The sequence below is a fragment of the Oncorhynchus kisutch genome, linkage group LG4 (genome assembly GCF_002021735.2).
Source record: "Oncorhynchus kisutch isolate 150728-3 linkage group LG4, Okis_V2, whole genome shotgun sequence".
Lineage (NCBI taxonomy): Eukaryota > Metazoa > Chordata > Actinopteri > Salmoniformes > Salmonidae > Oncorhynchus > Oncorhynchus kisutch.
Window position 1 is genome coordinate 63,748,833 of NC_034177.2, and position 22,747 is coordinate 63,771,579.

Here is a 22,747-nt window from a genome sequence, read left to right on the forward strand (position 1 = left end):
GTTACGTTACATTACAACCTTATTCTAAAATTGATGAAATCGTTTTCTCATCAATCTACTACACAAACTACCCCATAATGACAGATTTATTTATTTTTTAAACATTTTATAAAAACATTTTTTTTTTTTATTAGACAAATTCCTTATTTACATAACTATTCAGACACTTTTCTATGAGACTCGAATTTGAGCTCAGGTGCATCCTGTTTCCATTGATCATCCTTGCTGTTTCTGTAACTTGACTAGAGTCCAACTGTGGTAAATTCAATTTATGGGCACACACCGGTCTGTATAAGGTCCCACAGTTGACAGTCCATGTCTGAGCAAAAACCAAGCCATGAGGTCGGAAGGAATTGTCCGTATAGCACCGAGGCAGGATTGTGTCGAGGCACAGATCTGGGGAAGGGTACCAAAAAATGACTGCAGCATTGAAGGTCCCCAAGAAAACAATGGCCTTCATCATTCTTAAATGGAAGAAGTTTGGAACTACGAAGACTCTTCCAAGAGCTGGCCCACTGGCCAAATTGAGTAATCTGGGAGAAGGGTCTTGGTCAGGGAGGTGACCAATCAATCAAATGTATTTATAAAACCCTTTTTTACATCAGCCGGTGTCACAAAGTGCTGTACAGGAACCCAGCCTAAAACCTCAAACAGCAAACAATGCAGATGTAGAACCAAGAACTCTGACAAAGCTCCAGAGTTCCTCTGTGGAGATGGTTGTCCTTCTGGAAGGTACTCCCATCTCTGCAGTACTCCACCAATCAGGCATTTACAGTAGAGTGGCCAGACAGAAGCAACTCTTCAGTAAAAGGCACATTACAGCCCACTTGGAGTTAGTCAAAAGGCACCTAAAGACTGACCATGAGAAACAAGATTCTCTGGTCTGATGAAACCTAGATTGAACTCTATGGCCTGAATGCCAAGTGTCCCATCTGGAGAAAACCTGGCACCATCCCTACGGTGAAGCATGGTGGTGGTAGCATCATGCTGTGGGGATGTTTTTCAGGGACTAGGAGACTAGTTAGGATCGAGGGAAAGATGAACAGAGCAAAGTACAGAGATCCTTGATGAAAACCTGCTCCAGAGTGCTCAGGACCTCAAACTGGGGTGAATGCAGGAGTGGCTTCAGGACAAGTCTCAATGTCCTTGAGTGGCACAGCCAGAGTCCGGACTTGAACCCGATCGAACATCTTTGGAGAGACCTGAAAATAGCTGTTCAGCGGTCACACTGTCAATCCAACCTTACAAAGCTTTAGAGAATCTGCAGAGAAGAATGGGAGAAACTCTCCAAATTCAGGTGTGCCAAGCTTGTAGCGTCATACCCAAGAAGATTTGAGGCTATAATCGCTGCCAAATGTGCTAAAACAAAGTACTGAGAAGGGTCTGAATATTGTAACTGTGATATTTCTGGTTAAAAAAATTTAAGACTTTTGCCAAAACTCCAGTATAGAGTTCGCCTTGTGTTTTAGCTTATTGTCCTGCTTATAATAGTGGCACTGAAGGGGATGGCTGCCGTTTTACGGGCTCCTAACCAACTGTGTAATTTTGTTAGTTTTTTTTCCGCATTGTTTTTAACTAATTTTGTACATAATGTTGCTGCTACCGTCTGCTATGACCGAAACAAGCTGGACATGATTGAAAGGTGAATTAACCTCCCAGTGTCTGGTGGAAAGCAGACTGAACCAGGTTATCCTCTTAAGATTTTGCCTGTACTTAGCTCCATTCCATTTATTTTCTTTTTTCTGAAACTCCTTAACGATTACAAGCACACCCGTAACATGATGCAACCTGGAGATAGATAGTGTACTGTATTGGATTGGCCCTCAAACATAAATGTTTGTATTCAGGACAAAAGTTTAATTGCTTTGCCACATTTTTTGTAGTATTACTTAGTGCTTTGTTGCAAACAGAATGCATGTTTTGGAATATTTGTATTCTGTACAGGCTTCCTTTTCACTCCGTCATTTGGGTTAGTATTGTGGAGTAGCTATAATATTGTTGATCCATCCACAGTTTTCTCATATCACAGCCGTTCAACTCTGTTTTAAAGTCACCGTGGTGAAATCCCTAGTTTCCTTCCTCTGGCAACTGAGTTAGAAAGGACACCTGTATCTTTTAGTGACTGGGTGTATTGATACACCATCCAAGTGTAATAAATAACTTCACCATGCTGAAAGGGATATTCAATGTCTGCTTGTTTTTTTTTTACCAATAGGTGCCCTCCTTTGCGAGGCATTGGAAAACAACCCTGGTATTTGTGGTGGAATCTGTTTGAAAATCACTGCTTGACTGAGGGACCTGACAGATAGTTGTGTGGGGGGGTACAGCTATAAGGTATTAATTCAAAAAAAAATAATACTGTTATTGCTCACAGTGTGTCCATGCATCTTATTATGTGACTTAAGCTCATTTTTACACCTGAACTTATTTAGGCTTGCTGTAACAAAGGGGTATACTTGGAATACTTGACTCAAGACATTACAGCTTTTCATTATTTATTCATTTGTAAAAAAAAAAAAAATACAAATAAAATAGTATTCCACTTTGACGTTGTGGGGTATTGTGTGTAGGCCATTTTAAATTCAGGCTGTAACACAAAGGTTTGAGTTTATTTTATTTTTACAGGGACAGTGCACATTAATCAACGTTTCAGTAAAAGTGACGGTTTTAGCCAGCCGGCTAATTTTCAACCGTAGTCCCTGGGCAGGATATTAAAAACAATTACAATATAGACCATCATTGAGCAGCAACAGGACAAGCAAGACATAGCATACAGACAGAGCAACATAGGACAAGCAAGACTTCCGGCGCCGACAGAGATGGCCGCCTCGCTTCGCGTTCCTAGGAAACTATGCAGTTTTATTTCTTACACTAGTACCCCAGGTCATCTTAGGTTTCATCACATACAGCCGAGAAGAACTACTGAATATAAGATCAGCGTCAACTCACCACCAGTACGACCAAGAATATGTTTTTCGCGATGCGGATCCTGTGTTCTGCCTTACAACCAGTGCCACGGGATGGTTCCCATGCAGCGACCCAAAAAAACGACTCAGAAAAAGAGGGAAACGAAGCGGTCTTCTGGTCAGACTCCGGAGACGGGCACATCGTGCACCACTCCCTAGCATTCTTCTTGCCAATGTCCAGTCTCTTGACAACAAGGTTGATGAAATCCGAGCAAGGGTAGCATTCCAGAGGGACATCAGAGACTGTAACGTTCTCTGCTTCACGGAAACGTGGCTCACTGGAGAGACGCAATCCGAAGCGGTGCAGCCAGCGGGTTTCTCCACGCATCGCGCGGACAGAAACGAACATCTTTCTGGTAAGAAGAGGGGCGGGGGCGTATGCCTTATGGCCAACGTGACATGGTGTGATGAAAGAAACATACAGGAACTCAAATCCTTCTGTTCACCTGATTTAGAATTCCTCACAATCAAATGTAGACCGCATTATCTACCAAGAGAATTCTCTTCGATTATAATCACAGCCGTAAATATCCCCCCCCAAGCAGACACATCGATGGCTCTGAACGAACTTTATTTAACTCTCTGCAAACTGGAAACGATTTATCCGGAGGCTGCATTCATTGTAGCTGGGGATTTTAACAAGGCTAATCTGAAAACAAGACTCCCTAAATTTTATCAGCATATCGATTGCGCAACCAGGGGTGGAAAGACCCTGGATCATTGTTACTCTAACTTCCGCGACGCATATAAGGCCCTGCCCCGCCCCCCTTTCGGAAAAGCTGACCACGACTCCATTTTGTTGATCCCTGCCTACACACAGAAACTAAAACAAGAAGCTCCCACGCTGAGGTCTGTCCAACGCTGGTCCGACCAAGCTGACTCCACACTCCAAGACTGCTTCCATCACGTGGACTGGGAGATGTTTCGTATTGCGTCAGCCAACAACATTGACGAATACGCTGATTCGGTGTGCGAGTTCATTAGAACGTGCGTTGAAGATGTCGTTCCCATAGCAACGATTAAAACATTCCCCAACCAGAAACCGTGGATTGATGGCAGCATTCGTGTGGAACTGAAGGCGCGAACCACTGCTTTTAATCAGGGCAAGGTGTCTGGTAACATGACTGAATACAAACAGTGCAGCTATTCCCTCCGCAAGGCTATCAAACAAGCTAAGCGCCAGTACAGAGACAAAGTAGAATCTCAATTCAACGGCTCAGACACAAGAGGCATGTGGCAGGGTCTACAGTCAATCACGGACTACAGGAAGAAACCCAGCCCAGTCACGGACCAGGATGTCTTGCTCCCAGGCAGACTAAACAACTTTTTTGCCCGCTTTGAGGACAATACAGTGCCACTGACACGGCCTGCAACGAAAACATGCGGTCTCTCCTTCACTGCAGCCAAAGTGAGTAAGACATTTAAACGTGTTAACCCTCGCAATGCTGCAGGCCCAGACGGCATCCCCAGCCGCGCCCTCAGAGCATGCGCAGACCAGCTGGCCGGTGTGTTTACGGACATATTCAACCAATCCCTATACCAGTCTGCTGTTCCCACATGCTTCAAGAGGGCCACCATTGTTCCTGTTCCCAAGAAAGCTAAGGTAACTGAGCTAAACGACTACCGCCCCGTAGCACTCACATCCGTCATCATGAAGTGCTTTGAGAGACTAGTCAAGGACCATATCACCTCCACCCTACCTGACACCCTTGACCCACTCCAATTTGCTTACCCCCCAAATAGGTCCACAGACGATGCAATCTCAACCACACTGCACACTGCCCTAACCCATCTGGACAAGAGGAATACCTATGTGAGAATGCTGTTCATCGACTACAGCTCGGCATTCAACACCATAGTACCCTCCAAGCTTGTCATCAAGCTCGAGACCCTGGGTCTCGACCCCGCCCTGTGCAACTGGGTACTGGACTTCCTGACGGGCCGCCCCCAGGTGGTGAGGGTAGGCAACAACATCTCCTCCCCGCTGATCCTCAACACTGGGGCCCCACAAGGGTGCGTTCTGAGCCCTCTCCTGTACTCCCTGTTCACCCACGACTGCGTGGCCACGCACACCTCCAACTCAATCATCAAGTTTGCGGACGACACAACAGTGGTAGGCTTGATTACCAACAACGACGAGACGGCCTACAGGGAGGAGGTGAGGGCCCTCGGAGTGTGGTGTCAGGAAAATAACCTCACACTCAACGTCAACAAAACTAAGGAGATGATTGTGGACTTCAGGAAACAGCAGAGGGAACACCCCCCCCATCCACATCGATGGAACAGTAGTGGAGAGGGTAGCAAGTTTTAAGTTCCTCGGCATACACATCACAGACAAACTGAATTGGTCCACTCACACAGACAGCATCGTGAGGAAGGCGCAGCAGCGCCTCTTCAACCTCAGGAGGCTGAAGAAATTCGGCTTGTCACCAAAAGCACTCACAAACTTCTACAGATGCACAATCGAGAGCATCCTGGCGGGCTGTATCACCGCCTGGTATGGCAACTGCACCGCCCTCAACCGTAAGGCTCTCCAGAGGGTAGTGAGGTCTGCACAACGCATCACCGGGGGCAAACTACCTGCCCTCCAGGACACCTACACCACCCGATGCTACAGGAAGGCCATAAAGATCATCAAGGACATCAACCACCCGAGCCACTGCCTGTTCACCCCGCTGTCATCCAGAAGGCGAGGTCAGTACAGGTGCATCAAAGCTGGGACCGAGAGACTGAAAAACAGCTTCTATCTCAAGGCCATCAGACTGTTAAACAGCCACCACTAACATTGAGTGGCTACTGCCAACACACTGTCAATGCCACTGACTCTACTCCAGCCACTTTAATCATGGGAATTGATGGGAAATGATGTAAATATATCACTAGCCACTTTAAACAATGCTACCTTATATAATGTTACTTACCCTACATTATTCATCTCATATGCATACGTAGATATTGTACTCTATATCATCGACTGCATCCTTATGTAATACATGTATCACTAGCCACTTTAACTAAGCCACTTGGTTTACATACTCATCTCATATGTATATACTGTACTCGATATCATCTACTGTATTTTGCCTATGCTGCTCTGTACCATCACTCATTCATATATCCTTATGTACATATTCTTTATCCCCTTACATTGTGTATAAGACAGTAGTTTTTTTTGGAATTGTTAGTTAGATTACTTGTTCGTTATTACTGCATTGTCGGAACTAGAAGCACAAGCATTTCGCTACACTCGCATTAACATCTGCTAACCATGTGTATGTGACAAATAAATTTGATTTGATTTTTGATTTGACCAACAGAACAAAAAGCAGCAAGACAAAATTCATAAAAGCAACAGTGTTCCCACACCTCACAAGCTACAGACAACATGGACAGCGGCAATACACAGCTAGGGATTATGTTCACAAAGCTGATTGACCTTTAGCCATGTCTTCATGCATTTTGTGAAAGTGTGATATGTGGTGCAATGTGTCTGATGGCAGTGTATTCCAGACATGGGAAGCTCTCACAGAGAAAGTGGATTTACTAAAGGTGCTTTTCCTTAAGGGAACTATACAGTCACCTCTCATGGCAGACCTTGTGGATCTGCTGCCATATGTTTGGGTTTTCTGTTTAACAAAAGTACTGAGTGGAGGGGGAGCCAGGCCATTTTAGGATCTTGAATACAAGACATGCGTCGGTGTATTGCACAAGATTTTCCCAATTCAGGAGCTCATGCTTTCTGAGGATATAATAGTGATGATGGCTATTGGGCTTCCTATCAAGCACTTTGAGAGCCTGTTTGTAGACAGACTGAATAGGTTTTAATGTTGTACAGCAAGCTTGGGCCCAACTAGTCGAGCAGTATGTTAAGTGGTTGAATATCATAGATTTGAAGTACAGTTTTGCTACCTCTAGTCAAACAATTTCGTATAAATCGGAAATTAGCTAGGTTGAATTTGGTTATCTGAATTACCTTTTTTCACATGCTTTTTAAAAGAGGTTGGAATCAAGTATGATGCCAAGGTACTTAAAATCAGATACCACCTGGAGCTTCTCCCCTGACACATAGACATCTGGCTCAGTAGCATCTGTTGCCCTCTTTGTGAAGAACATGCAAACTGTTTTTCACATTGAGATGCAAACATGAGTCACTGAGCCACTTTGTAACTTGGACCATTACAGTAGTGAGTTCTTGTGCAGCTTGTTGTTTGCTCTTTGCATGCACATATATCACTGTATCATCTGCATACATTATTATCATAGCTAAGAGTGGGCAACAGCTCATTGCTCACTCTGACACACTGAGTTTTGCCATCAAGGCATCGGGGGAAAAGTTGAAGTTGGACAATTTTGTGATGAGTATCTCATGGTTAACAGTATCAAAAGCCTTCCTTAGGTCCAGAAACACAGCCCCAACAACGCCCCCTTTGTCCATCTTGGACTTCACATTTTCCAGAAGAAAACAGTTGGCTGTTTCTGTGGAGTGTTTCGCTGCATTGAGGCCAAACTGCATGGAGTGTAATGTGAAGGGCCTGTTGTTGAGGTGGGCAATCAGTTGTTCTGCTATGCACTTTTCAACAACCTTTGACACCACAGGTGTTACTCACGTCAGCAGGGTCATTAAGATGGCCGTTATTATGGTCGACTTCCATAAACTTGGAAACACCTCGAGACCAATAGATGTGTTGGTGACCTTAGTAATGGGGCCAATGAGTGACTCTGTAGTTTTTAAGAAAGGTAGAGTCCAGCCCAAACACATCTTTGGCTTTAGAGTTCTTTAGTGAGCTAATCACCTTGTTCACCTTTGACTCAGAAACCTCCCTTATGATGAAGACAGGTTGAGCGTCATTTACTAGCACTGAGCCCAAGAAACCAGTGGAGGGGTTCTGTGTCAGTAACCTGACAGAGTCAATAAAGTAGGAATTGAAGGCTATTGCTATTTGGACTGCATCCCATGTTAGATTGTTATTCACCATGATTTCTAGTCTTTTTGCAGTGTTACTATGGTCTTTCCCTGTTTCACTTTTTTAGATTCTCCCAGATCAATTTAGAATTTCCCTTTGCTTCACCAATTATGTTCATAAAGTTTGCCTTGGCCTGTCTGATTTCTCAACATGGTAAACCTACGTCTGTCCTGCTCTAATTTGGGTCTTAGGGCTATTTTTAGAGCATAATCACATTCTTTCATCAATTTCCAGATTTCTCCAAGGAAGAATGCTGTTCTGGCCAGGTTTGGATTTGATTTTCTTTAGGAAACTATTTATTGTGGATAGAAAAACCTGACTATCAGCTTCCACGTCTGTATAGGACAAGAGATCATTCCAGTTAATTCCCTTAATTGCGTTTTCAAAATAGTTTAATTCAGTCTTATGTATTCTTAGTTGATCTGGCTTTCTAACAGTAGAGGTTTAACCTGCTCTTAGACAGCTTTCTGGCTACAAGTGTCAGATGGAGAAAGTCAAGGGGTGTGAATACTTTTTGAAGGCACTGTATCTAACTCGAATACTTCATACCTCTGCACATTGATTGGTAATGCAACAATTCCAAAGATTTTACTAAGTTAGTTCATATAAGGAAACCAGTCAATTTAAATAAATGTATCTGGCCCCTATCTATGGCGTTCACATGACTGGGAATACATAACTTTTTTTTTAAAGGTAGGGGTGTGGATCACAGTATCTGGTGTGACCACCATTTGCCTCATCCAGCGTGACATCTCCTTAGCATAGAGTTGATCCGGCTGTTGATTGTGGCCTGTGGGATGTTGTCCAACTCCTCTTCAGTGGCTGTGTGAATTTGCTGCATATTAGCGGGAACTGGAACACATTGTCGTACACGTCGATCTAGATCATCCCCAATGTCTGAGTATGCTGTCCATGGAAGAACTGGGACATTTTCAGCCTCCAGGAATTGTGTACAGATTCTTGTGACATGGGGCTGTGCATTATCATGCAGAATCATGAGGATCTCATCACGGCATCTCTGTGCATTCAAAATGCCGTAGACAAAATGCAATTGTGTTTATTGTCCGTAGCTTATGCCTGCCCATATCATAACCCCACCACCACCATGGGGCACTCTGTTCCCAACATTAACATCCGCAAACAGCTCGCCCACACAACGCCATACACGTGGTCTGCCATACACGTGGTCTGCCATACACGTGGTCTGCCAAATTCTATAAAATGACATTGGAGGTGGCTTATGGTAGAGAAATAAACATTAAATTCTCTGGCAACAGCTCTGGTGGACATTCCTGTAGTCAGCATGTCAATTGCCCGCTCCCTCAAAACTTTGGACATCTGTGACAATGTGTTGTGTGACAAAACTGCACATCTTTAGTGGCCTTTTATTGTCCCCAGCACAAGGTGCACCTGTGTAATGAGCATCCTGTTTTAATCAGCTTCTTGATATGCCACACCTGAGAGAAATAAGCTTTTTGTGCATGTGAAATATTTCTCTGATCTTTTATTTCACCCCATGAAACATGGACCAACACTTTACATGCTGTGTTTTATATTTTTGTTCAGTGTCATTAATTTTCCCCCTTGTGTTACTATTTTATGATTTATTTTTAAACAGTGTCGTTGGGAAGGGCTCTTAAGCAACCATTTCCCGGTGAAGTCTGCATCAGTTGTATTCGGCGCATGTGACCCATATTTGATACGTTAGCTCTGTGTGAATGTTTTTACACACCGCTTTATTGAATGGTGTTGTGTAGGGGCTCATTTTCTTTGTGCAGTGTGTTACTGCAGTATTGAGTTGATAAAGATCTCACACTGTCCTTGTGTTTTACTGTTGTGTGTGTTGTATTCCAGTGTGGAGTTGCACTGTGCTTCCCTGACCCTGGCATCTAGATTGGTGGTGCACCTCGTACACAGTGACCCTCAGGTAAGAACCACCAATGATCCAGCTGGGAAATTGTGTGCGTTTACCATGCCCTGCAGTGACATAAGTTTTGTCTATGTTTATGTCCTTCTCCGATCAGGGTGTGGCTGCAGTAGCGTGTCTGGGGCGCTGGGGGGCGCTGGTGTCTCAGTCCTGCGGTGTGGAGCAAAATGCAGAGGTCAAGATGATGGCTGCAGAGGTACTGGTCAACGCCACACCCACCTTGTTGACCAGCCCCAACCTACCATTGGGTGAGTAGGTCTATATGGAAGTTGAATGTATTTGTGGCAGCTACAGTTGTTTTGTTTTTGGTTTGTGTTGGTATTTTCTGGTTGTGATTTTAAGGACACAGCCACAAAGATTGTGTGTATGAAAATTACAGGTAGACGATGCTTTTTTTAAAAATTGGAGTCATCCGCGGAAGGATGCTGGACAACGGTGATTTAAAAAAAAATCGATAAGTTGAACTTTAAGGCAGAAACGGACTGTGACGAATGCAGTTTAATACATTTTCATACATCTCTGTGTCCTAATGAAGTTTTGATTGTGCCAGGTGTGTCCCACACAGTGTCTCTGTGGAGAGGTCTGTTCACTCTACTGCAGGACGAGGACCAGGATGTCCGAGACAGAGCTGCTGACTTCATCTCCAACCTCCCTACACACCTACTGAACCCAGGTACGCTCACCACCTCAGCACAGACACGCACTGAAACACACACAAGGGCTGCTTAACCAAATTCCATCTGATTCGAAATCAAACATTTTAGTGCTTGAGTAGCACTACATTCAGCTGCTACATCATGTTTAGTTATTGCTTATGGATGTGTTGTAAATACTTTAGATACAGAGGTCATATACAGTTACCCCATAATCTTTCTATTACCGTCTCTGTCACAGTGTCAAACACACACATGTTGGGGAGGGGCACTGACGCTGTTTCTCGCTAAGATTAAGGAGGGTTCCCGGAATGAGGGGTGCTAAATCTAGTTTGGCAGGGGGGGGGGGGTACACCGGTGCTGGGTATCATTTGTGTGTGTGGTGATTCGTCATAGCTCTGAAGCGTTTGTTCTTTGTTTTGCAAAGTATTTTGTGACTCCAGCTCTTGGGACATGGATGCGCTCTCAAACTTGAAAAGGAAAGCCGCACGCTCTAGGAGTTCAGATGGAGTCATTTAATAACCTAATATCCAAAGTTTCGACAGACAGGCTGTCTTCATCAGGTGAAACGTTGGATATTAGGTTATTAAATGATTGCATCTCAGCTCCTAGAGTGTGCGGCTCTCCTTTCGTTGTTCAAGTGTTTTACTCTGATAGCCAGCACCTCGCCTAAACAGGTGTGCCGTTTCATTCGCCTCCAGATTGCGTTCTCAAACTAACACACATGCTGCCCCACTCACTGAAATATGAGACCGCTCAAAAACACCTCTTTTGTCACGCAGGCAGGCACTCACAGCACCAGAGTTTTGACTAGGGTTTGGAACTGAACTTATTTTCCAATTGTTTCGCTGTGAACAGAACCACTTTTTTGGTGTACAGTTCCACTTTTCCGTCCAGCAGGAATAAAGTTCTCAACCGGTTCAAAACAACAACAAAAAACTAGCAGTTTATATTATTCCTTTCTGTTCTTTTTTAAAACGTCTTAATGTTTTATTTTATTTCATATTTATCCCAACATGAAATGACTTCACCAGTCGATAGCTTGCCTGTTCCATAAAGCTGCTCTATGTACATGCATTGGAGAGACCAGTGTAGTGTGGAGTGCGACATGCTGCTGAAATTTTTGCAGGTGAGGAGAGCGCTGGCAATCTGTTGTTATGACATGCACTATCTGAATTAGGCCTACGGATGAGCGGCTTCTATGAAGGAACTTTGAATGTCTTTTAATTTCAGGGAATTGTCTTAACATTGGACCAGCGCTAGCCCTTGATCATGACTCTCAGTTCCATCACATTACACATAATGTCTCCTAGAGTTTGAGAGCTAGACCAGAGCTAGCCAACAACCTAGCTAGGTAACAAGCTTGTGTGTGCAGAGTGGCACCAAAATTTAAATAAAAACATCTTACCATTTTGTAGTTAATAAATCCAATGTGAAACGTGGTAACTGTTTAAGTGATAATGCAAGAGAAGCCGGTGTTTGGAGGATATATTGGCACGGGTGTTATAGGCCCAATATATCCAGCCAACACAGACTTCGAGGGTATTATCAATTTTATACAACGGGTTACCAACCTATTCAAATAATGTTATTTTGGTGAATTTATTCATACTATACTATTTCATACTTCCACAAGTCAGAGACAAGACCCAGTCGTTCGTTCTAAATGTTCAATTGCCATACTGGCTGGCAACTTTCTTTTACCTTGCTCGCTAGCCAGCCAAATACGGCTTACTTAGTCACGTCAAACAATGCAGCCAGAATAACAGCAAAGTAGTTGCATTAGTTTAAGCTGTTTTCTAGTGACATTTATTTGGTAACAAGCTTGTGTGTGCAGAGTGGCACCAAAATTTAAATTAAAACATCTTACCATTTTGTAGTTACATCCATAACAATGATCTAATGATGCGTGATTTCGCCTGGTATAGAAAATGTGCTCTCTCGTCAGGAGACTGTTGTTCAGCCAACAACACAGCTAACACAATCACTTCAAACTGAAGCTGGAAAGACTGCAAACTATCTGCATTTCATTGTACCTGTTTTCTATTGACATTTCATTGTTTATATCCATAAAAATGATCCCAGCCGATTCATGATTTCGACTGGCTGTCTGTCTCGTCCAGTCTCCCGACACGTTCATTACTATGGACCAGCTGGCGACCGAATTTCAATATTGAAACAATGTTGGACAGACAGCAAGGTTTATACAAATCTCCGTGGTAGCCGGCTAGTGTTGGCTATTTAACAGTCTGATGATAGAAGCTGTTTTTCAGTCTCTTGGTCCCAGCTTTGATGCATCTGTACTGACCTCGCCTTCTGGATGATAGTGGGGTGAACAGGCCTTGGTTAATGTCCTTGATCTTTTTGACCTTCCTGTGACATTGGGTGCTGTAGTTGTCCTGGAGGTCGGGCAGTGTGCCCCTGGTGATGCGTGGGGCAGACTGTACCACCCTCTGGAGAGCCCTGCGGTTGCGGGCGGTGCAGTTGCCGTACCAGGCAGTGATACTTTCAATTGTGAGGGTCTTAGGGGCCAAGGCAAACGAGATCCTACCGTCCTAAGGAGCGGGCCGTATCGGTGGCGCTGTGTTATCCTCAAAGCGGGCGACTGTGTTTAGCTTGTCTGGGAGCAAGACGCCAGTGTCCGCGACGTGGCTGGTTTTCCCTTTGTAATCTGGGATTGTCTGTAGACCCCGCCACATACTTCTCGTGTCTGAGCCGTTGAATTGCGACTCCACTTTGTCTCTGTACCTACATTTTGCCTGTTTGATTGTCTTACGGAGGGAATAACTACACTATTTGTATTCAACCATGTTCTCAGTTACCTTGCCATGGTTAAATGCCGTGGTTCGCACTTTCAGTTTTGCGCAAATGCTGCCATTTATCCAAAGTTTCTGGTTTGGGTAGGTTTTAATAGTCACCGTGGGAACAACATCTCCTATACACTTTCTGATGATCTCAGTCACCGTGTCCATGTATACATCAATGTTATTCTCAGAGGCTACCTGGAACCTATCCCAGTCCGCATGATCAAAACAATCTTGAAGCATGGATTCCGATTGGTCAAACCAGCGCTGAATAAACCTTAGCACGGGTACTTCTTGTTTGAGCTTTTGCCTAATAGGAAGGGAGGAGCAAAATGGAGTCTTGATCTGATTTGCCGAAGTGAGGGCGGGGGAAGGCCTTGTAGGCATCTCGAAAGTGTGATACCCCCCCCCACTGCTTTTCTAGTGTTTTTCCAGAGCGAAAACCAGTACTTCGGTAGTGTTTTCCTCAAATTTGCTTTGTTAAAATCCCCAGCTACAATAAATGCGGCCTCAGGATATGTGGTTTTGTTTGCATAAAGTCTAGTGTAGTTCCTTGAGGGACGTTGTGGTATCGGCTTGAGTGGGAATATACACGGCTGTGACTATAACCGAAGATAATTCTCTTGGGTGGTAATACATTGATTGTGAGGTATTCTAGGTCGGGTGAACAAACGGACTTGAGTTTCTGTATGTAATCATACCATGAGTAGTTAATGATGGAACATACACCACCACCTTTCTTCTTCTCGGAGAGTTTAAAAAATATATTTCTGTCTGCGCAATGAACTGAGAATCCAGCTGGCTGTATGGACGGGGACAGAGAGAGCCATGATTCTGTTTCACAGAGCATGTTACAGTCCCTGATGTCTCTCTGGAAGGAGATCCTCGCCCTGAGCTCGTCTACTTTATTGTCCAGAGACTGAATTAGCAAGTAATATACTCTGAAGCGGTGGATGGTGTGCACGCCTCCTGAGTCGGACTAGAAGTCCACTTCGAATACCTCTTCTCCGCCGGTGGCATCATGGAGCAGCCTCTGGGATAAGTTAAATTACCCTGAAGGGTACGAACTAAGGATGCAATTCGGAGAAGTCGTATTCCTGGTCGTCATGCTGTTGAGTTACAGCTGTTCTGATATCCAAAAGTGCTTTCTGGCTGTATGTAATATCACAAAAAAACGTTCTGGGCTAACAATGTAAGAAATAACACACACAAAAACAAAGTTGCTTAGGAGCTAGAAGCAGAGCTGCCATGTCTGTCGGCGCCATCTTACATTGTTTCCTACAATGTAAGATGGCTTACATTTAGCTTACAACATGTCATGGAACTTCTGGAAGAACTGCCCCCTCCTGTAAAGTGGCACAGACACAAAGAGCACCCAAAGGATGTTTCTTAAACATCTCCCACTCTTTGACCTACAGCATCACCTCTGGATGCACACCACACACCCTCTCTTGTGCCCTTCAAACTTCACCTGCTTTCCAATGAGTTCTATATCAGTTCACACGCCCTGGTGCCACAGTCTTGGCTCCCCTCTTCCTGCCACTGTAGTATTATCACAAAGTGAATGCACAAGCTGCATTTTGAATGCCTTCGGGGACCAATGCCTGAGGTTTCTGGGAGGAGCCTTTGCAGGGTCCCCTACACAATGAATGCATTTATAATTACAATGTTGAGCATCCCCCAAAACACTTACTTCCACCAATTTCTGACTGTGCGTCCAACATTGTAATAGTTCCTCTGTTGGTCAAGATGGTCAACCCCACCCATTTTCTTGTTATAATCCATTGCAAGCTCTGGAACAGAAATAATATTTCAATATCACCGCCTCTTCCTCTATTTCCCTCTACCTCCTCCCTCTTCTTCCTCCTCTCCATGTTCCTCTCTCCCTCTACTCTCCCTCTTCACTCTCCTCTTCCTCTCTCCCTCCACTCTCACTCCACCCCTCCCTCCTTGCTCCACATCTCTAACCCTCCAATCATCTCGAACTCCTCTTCCTCCCTGCCGTTTGCTCCTGAGCCCTGACTCTCCACATCACTTCCCTCACTTTCACTGACCCAGAGGAACTGAGTAACAGAGGGAGAGGAGCAACAAATAGGATTCAATTGTAGGTGGAAAATGATCTCCGTCTCCCTCTCACACGGTCTTTTTCTCAACCATTCACATACTCTCTTCCTAACAAGGGGTTTCCATATTAAAATATTACACTCTTCCCATTCGTTTCTCTCTCTCTCCGCTTAAATCAACGATTTCTTTCTCGCCTGACAGACTAACTACAGAGTTTGCCAATGTTAGCTGATTATTTACGACAGTTTCCAAATGAATTGCGTCGGTAGAAACGGGACAAAACAAGCAACTTGTTAGCTGGCTATGTAAACAAATATCCAACTTATCATATGAGCTGCATTGCGCGGGCATCTACCCTAACGTGACAGCTGCACGACACTTGTTCCCCAAATTTCACAGCATCAAACATAGTGCTGTGAAAAAAGTATTTCACAATTATTTCATGAAAAAGTATTCATGGCCTTATGTGACAAAGTAATTGCCCCCCCCCCTTTTTTTTAAATCATGAATTTACTGTGGTTAATCACATTTTTTTGAAAGCAGAGTTCAATTTCACTAGCCACACCCAGGCCTGATTACTGCCAGACCTGTTGAATCAAGAAATAACTTAAATAGAACCTGTCTGACAAAGTGAAGTAGGCCAGAAGATCTCAAAAAGCAAGATATATGCCGCTATCCAAAGAAGTTCAGGAATAGATGACAAACAAAGTAATTGATATCTATCAGTCTGGAAAGGGTTACAAAGCCATTTCTAAAGCTTTGGGACTCCAGCGAACCACGGTGAGAGCCATTATCCACAAATGGAACAGTGGTGAATCTTCCCAGGAGTGGCCGGCCTACCAAAATTACCCCAAGAGCGCAGCGACGACTCATCCAAGAGGTCACAAAAGAACCCACAACAACATCTAAAGAACTGCAGGCCTCAATTGCCTCAGTTAAGGTCAGTGTTCATGACTCAACTATAAGAAAGAGACTGGGCAAAAATGTTAGAAAATTGTTAGAAAAACAAGGCCTTTCGAAGCCGCTATAGTAATTTTAAAGAAAGAACCCATTGCGGCTGTCGACGGCCTAAAGGGTTATTAACTAGCATTGAAAAAGTGTATTCGTTGTTCTCTTAAAAAAATGTTCTTTCCCTAATTTCTGAATCATGCCTGTAACGTCAGTAGCTACAGTAGACCATTCATTTCTCGGTCGGAGGGGAGGAACAGGTAGCCTACACACACACTGGTGAAGATTTTCAGCTGGCAGGCAGACACTGGAATATGTTTCTGAGTGACAGTCAGGGTTTACATATGCGCTTTTTGTTTTTGTGGAACTGGGTCCCAAAAAAATAACCGTAAAGTAAAATAACGTTATTAGCCGGGGCTCTCGAGTGGCACACCGGTCTAAGGCACTGCATCTCAGTGCAAGAGGTGTCACTGTAGTCCCTGGTTTGAATCCAGGCTGCATCATATCCGGCCGTGTTTAGGAGTCCCATAGGGCGGCACACATTTGGCCCAACGTCGTCCAGGTTTGGCCGGGTTAGGCCGTCATTGTAAGTAAGAATTTGTTCTTAACAGACTTGCCTAGTTAAATAAAGGTTCAATTTAAAAAGATTAACCGGTTTTCATGCTTTTTCAATAACTGTTCTGTTCCGGAACAGTGTAGATCACTTTCGTTATCAGTTGTTCCTCAAAAAAATATGTTTTGTTCTGTTCCCTGAACCAGCTCCAACCTCTGGTATTGACATCTGTCTGCTCAGTGTGACTTTCTCTCCTCAAGACACACTTCTTTTATTTTCCCAGCTTTTTCTCCTGGTGAAAACACAGGAGCCACCCTTATTGTCGCTGCATCTGCCTCCAGTGATAACATCACCTCATTGTTCTCTAATAAAAAGAACATCCATGTCTATACATCAATGTGTACGTTGGGGCCGAGCAGGGTCAGATACGAACCAGAGGACTAAGACTGATATGCTTTTTCTACAACAGGATGGGAATAAAATGAACATAATTGCTGTGTGTGTGTGTCCTGGGGATCCCCTGTCATTTCTCCCTCCTCACCACACTAGTCATTTCCTGAGAGTTCAACCCTGATGTGTGGGCGGCAGAATTCTTCATGGACTCTACAGAGCGTACATTATTCTGCTGTCCAAAGGGACACTGTGTGTTGATGTCCTGTCTACATTCAGCCCAGCCACCGTGTCTGCCTACAGAGTACTGTAATGGGGATGGGGGCATGTTTACGACCTAACGTGGCAGGGTAAAGTAGTGGTGGTGTCAAGCCAGGCCATGTAATGACCAGGCTCTCTGCCTTTTGATATGGAAGTGAATCAGACTCCATCCCTTCACCCCAGTAGACCCAAGCAGGTATTCTACCTCTACTTCATATCCACAGACGTATTTCAACGTAGGGGTGGTATATAAAGGAAGAGGGCTTGACTTAGTACCCCAAAAACATAGGGTGTACTTACAATGTAGTACAATAGATGGTATGGTAGATTGTCAACCACAGTAGATGGTCAATTGACTTGGAAAGTTAGTCATGTCCTCGTTTTTTAAAATGATCAATTAATCCATTCACCAAAGAGCACATTCTCTATCTACAAAGATCTACTATTTTGTATCCTAGCAGCACCTCCCTCCTTTTTATTTCTTCAAGTTAGTTATGCATTTAGAAGTATGAGAGAGAACAACCTTTCAACATTTTGTTCTATAGTATTATATAGTCCTTGCAGCCTGATAAGGCTGAACTACAGTGGAGCCCTGTGTTTCCCCTATATGCATAAATCATGGCCACTGAAAACAAAATAATCAGGATGGTAAAATGTTTTCAGTGTAAACTTAGACGACTAAAACCAGAAAGTATGTAGAAAATATGCATTGCTACATCACATCTTTTTTAAATAAGACCATCTTTGAGAACTAACAATAACCAAAATAAAAATTTGACAGTCAGGGAGAATATGAAATTCCAAAACCGATAGAACAAGCCAATGGCGAAATGTGTATAATTGTGTGAAGATAGCTTTGAAACTAGAATGTTTCTCTCTGCCCAATGGCAAAATGTAGGTGCCGTAGCTTCAGCCGGTGCAGCCGGTGGGCCCGGCTCTATGGAGCCGCGGGCCCCCTATGTAATTTGAATACCACCCTACCATGCCCAAGTATTAATTGTTGATGTGGGTCCATCAACTCTAAGATATGTTGACTATCTTTCTTTAACACAGGCTATATGATAAATGATCCCACGGATGGTTTCACCAACAAAGTCAGCATGATATTTTACTGTGTAGTTGACTAATTTGCTAAATAAATCACATTATTCAATAGTTTCAAAACCATGTTAAGATAATGAAATGCATTCTGGGATTCATCGTGCAAATACTCTCCAAAGCCTTGTTGTTTCTGTCATTGTTTTAAGCAACAGTTGAGCTAGCTATCAAGAGACAACGGCCGGGGGGAAAATTAAGTCGAGAATAGAAAATTTAAGGATTTAAAAATCAGCTATGTATCAACACAAAAGTGGAGCCCAAAAGAGGAAGGCCAAATATGAGAAAGCAAAGGAGGTATCAAAATTAGTTAAATTAGATTGCTTTTTCAAATGCAGTTCAAGTGCAGCCGTTGCTAGCACAAGCAATATAGCGGGACCAGAAGAGGATGTAGGTTTGTCATCGCCTGCAGCAGCTTTTAGCGGGTCAAGTGAGCCAAGGCCAAGCTGTTCCATCGTGCCAGAAACGGCAACTTTGACAGAGGAGGATACAGGTTGTCAGGTATCGGCGGATATGACCCTGAGCACAAGCCAGACTATCCCTGGGCCGGGCAGGGAGGAAGAGGAGCAGGGCAAGGCTAGAATCGTGGCGGCTGAGGAAACAGGTGGAAGTGGGGCTGATGGCCTTTTAACCTATCCAACTGACAGGGGGCATTATGCAACAAATATGGATGCAGAGATTAAACGGCACGTTATTGCATTAGGCCCGTGTAAGCCTACTGGCCCATTCCCAAGAGATGAAGAAAGGCGGTGTTTTTCCGAGTTGTATTACACCACTACAACCAAGGCTGGAATCAAATGACCACGTAAATGGCTATGTTATTCGGCCAGGCTAGATTGGGCATATTGTGAGCCTTGCTGGCTGTTCGGAGATCGGAGTGCCCCTTCTCTGATGCATGGGTGAATGGGGTGAGAGATTGGCGCCATCTAACATACAAAATAGCATGTCATGAGACATCCCAGATTCACATGGGTGCCTGTTTTGTATATGAGCAATGGAAGCTCAATGGCGCTATTGACGCAGAAATGCAGCATATTTGTTCGAGCGCATAGTTAGGGGCACTGTGAAAAGTTGGGACAGGAATCGTCTCAGTATAATTGAACTGTCATTTTACGACCCAGTTCTGAGAACTTTTAGAACTCACCGCATGATCTGTTAATTAACTATCTCAGTCCTCAAATCCAAAACGAGCTGATTTATATCTTAACCGAGCGAACGAAGTGTGACATCCAGGGAGAGATGCAGGATGCCCCATTTTTTTGTTTATATTATTATGGACACTAGATGTATCCAAAGTAGACCAGTTAAACCAAGTTCATCGCTTTGTGAGAGTGATAAGGGATGCCGATAATGTAGTCACAGATCTGACTGTCACAGTGTCGTTTTGGGGATTTCTGGGGGCTGCTGACACATCAGCGGCTGAGCATCAACTTAAAGTCCTGGGCATCATAGAGGATAATGGGTGGGATATTTCAAAATGTCCTGGGCAGGGGTATGATGGATCTGCGAACATAAGCGGGGTCTATTCGGGTGTGCAGGCCAGAATATCTGAAAAAGAGCCGCTTGCTGTTGTGCGTTGCGTAGCGCACAATCTTAACCTTGCTCAATGTCTCTGTCAAAAATGTGTCCGGAGTTTAAACAGTTTTATGAGACTGTTGAACTGTTATACACCTTCTCCGGGCATAGCATAAAGAGATCAATGTTGAGTGGTATATTTGATTTTGCACCAGGAAAAAGAAAATGTAACACTAAAACGACTGTGTCCCACCTGCTGGTCATCTAGATAGGAGTCCCTTGCCACCCTGAGATACAGATATGTGGACGTAATGAAGGACCTCACCAACATTGTGCTTTTAAGTGACAAGAAGAACGAGAGGGAGGATGCGGCAGCACTGACATTTTGTTTTGTTGTTCTGCAGACTAAGGTTTTAGAAAGTGGGAACGTCGTCGTCCAAAACGCTACAGGCCAAAGATGCAGACCTGCACAGAGCAGTCAGCCTACTCAAGGACATAGGGGTCCTGTCCGGACAGGATTTTGAGAAGGACAAAGTCACTGCAAAAACCCTTGCCGACAAATGGGGAGCTCAGCGCGCATTTGAAGACACTCTGAGAAGGAAGGCGAGGCGTCATTTTGATGAGCTATGCGAGGACGAGCGACTGTCTGATGGGGAAAGTAGTTTTAGAGTCTACGTCTTTAATGCAAACCTTGACATCGTTATCCACCAGCTGTCAAACGGATTTAAAAGTCAGCGGGCAACGTCGAGTCTGTTTGACTCCATCCATCCCACTACCCTGGCCAACGCAGCTGATGAACTCTACGAGACCGCCAGCCGGCTGGCTGAACATTACAGCATTACAGATATATCTAACCTGGCCATTTACTCTCTTTCAGGGCCTATTGTAAGGAGGAAATAGCAAAGCACACTACAGTTAGAGACCTGGCCAAGATGCTCATTGTGGATTACAATTCAGTCACTGCTACATTTGGGAAAGTAGTTACAGGCAGTCATAAAGGAGCATCGCTGTAACGGTAGCCAGTGCCGAGCGCTCCTTTTCAAAACGGACAACAATGAAATCATACCTGAGCAGCAGCATGGGACAGGAGAGAGTGCGTGGGTTTTACATTCTGTCCATTGAAAACACCAGGGCCATAGATTTGAATGCCATAATCAACGACTTCGCAGAGCGCAAGGCCCGTCGAATGCCAATCAAATGAGTGAGTATAGCTTATATTATTACAGGGCAGGCTACCCAGACAGCCTATATAAATCGAGCTTTATTGAGATTCATTTACATTGCTTGTCAATCTGACTGCTCGATCTGTCTTTGGAAACCAGGTTGTGGTGCACAGCCGCTGAGCCATTTCATTGTCATCCTAGTCTATGTTTAACTAGGCTATAGTAATAATAGTAAGTGCATACGCATCATATACTGTTTAAAGGCATGCTGCCATTTATGCAATCATTTTGAATGCTCCACTTCATTGTTTTGCTGGTGTTTTTGCTATAGGACTCTGCAGGAGGTAGATCATTTGAGATACCCTTATGTCAGTTTTGCCACCGTGCATAACCTCAGCGAGCATGTACTAGGTAATTAGCTATGTTTCGGTGTTTCTGTCGAGGTGGATCTATATATTTGTTTTATAATATAGGCTATTGCCTATTATTAGCAGATAAAATAGGGTGTTTTTTGACCGCTTTGTGCTTTCCGTGGTGCTGATCGACTTATATGGGTTAATTTCTGACAGCGTCCATGGTGCTGAATGTATTGGCTATATTGCGGCTTCTCTGGTAACTGCTTCAAATGTGCCCTTAGATTAGGTTCAACTCTGCTGTTACAATGCTTACTAATATTACCAGACAGCCTTACCAGCTAAATTAGTTACATTTTAAAGGGAAATATGGGGATGGGGGCCCATAATTTGTTTGGGCACCTGGGCCCATCATGATTAAGCTATGCTACTGCACTGGGTCATTGTAATGCTGAAACCAGAAAGAGCCTTCCCCAAACTGTTGCCACAAAGTTGGAAGCACAGAATCGTCTAGAATATCTTTGTGTGCTGTAGTGTTAAGATTTGCCTTCATTGGAACTAAGGGGCCTAGTCCGAACCATGAAAAACAGCACCAGACCATTATTCCTCCTCCACCAAACTTTACATTTAGCACTATGCGTTGGGGCAGGCAGCGTTCTCCTGGCATCTGCAAGTACAGTGCCTACGGAAAATGTTCTCCTTGACTTTTTCCACATTTTGATTCATTACAGCCTAATAAATAAATAAAAATTCCTCAGCGATCTACACACTACCCAAAAATGACAAACAGATACCTTATTTACATAAGTATTGAGACCCTTTGCTATGAGACTTGAAATTGAGCTCAGGTGCATCCTGTTTCCATTGATAATCCTTGATGTTTCTACAACTTGGAGTCCACCTGTGGTAAATTCAATTGATTAGACATGATTTGGAAAGGCACACACCTGTCTGTATAAGGTCCCACAGTTGACAGTGCATGTCAGAGCAAAAACCAAGCCATGAGGTCGAAGGATTTGTCTGTAGAGCTCCGAGACAGGATTCTGTCGAGGCACAGACCTGGGGAAGGGTACCAATACATTTCTCCAGCA

General features: G+C 44.0%; 1 protein-coding gene across 3 annotated transcripts in view; it reads left to right on the plus strand.

Moving 5' to 3' along the window:
• The window catches only part of thada (THADA armadillo repeat containing), a 106,652-nt gene that overhangs the window by 74,893 nt on the left and 9,012 nt on the right, over positions 1-22,747 (plus strand). For 2 of the 3 annotated variants that reach the window (XM_020481562.2, XM_020481563.2), the window contains exons 34-36: positions 9,785-9,857; positions 9,955-10,105; positions 10,408-10,530. In XM_020481562.2, the coding sequence (XP_020337151.1) occupies positions 9,785-9,857; positions 9,955-10,105; positions 10,408-10,530 (347 nt within the window). Of the gene's footprint in view, positions 1-9,784; positions 9,858-9,954; positions 10,106-10,407; positions 10,531-20,544; positions 22,105-22,747 lie in introns of those variants that run through there. The other variant, XM_020481564.2, reaches the window with a different exon arrangement.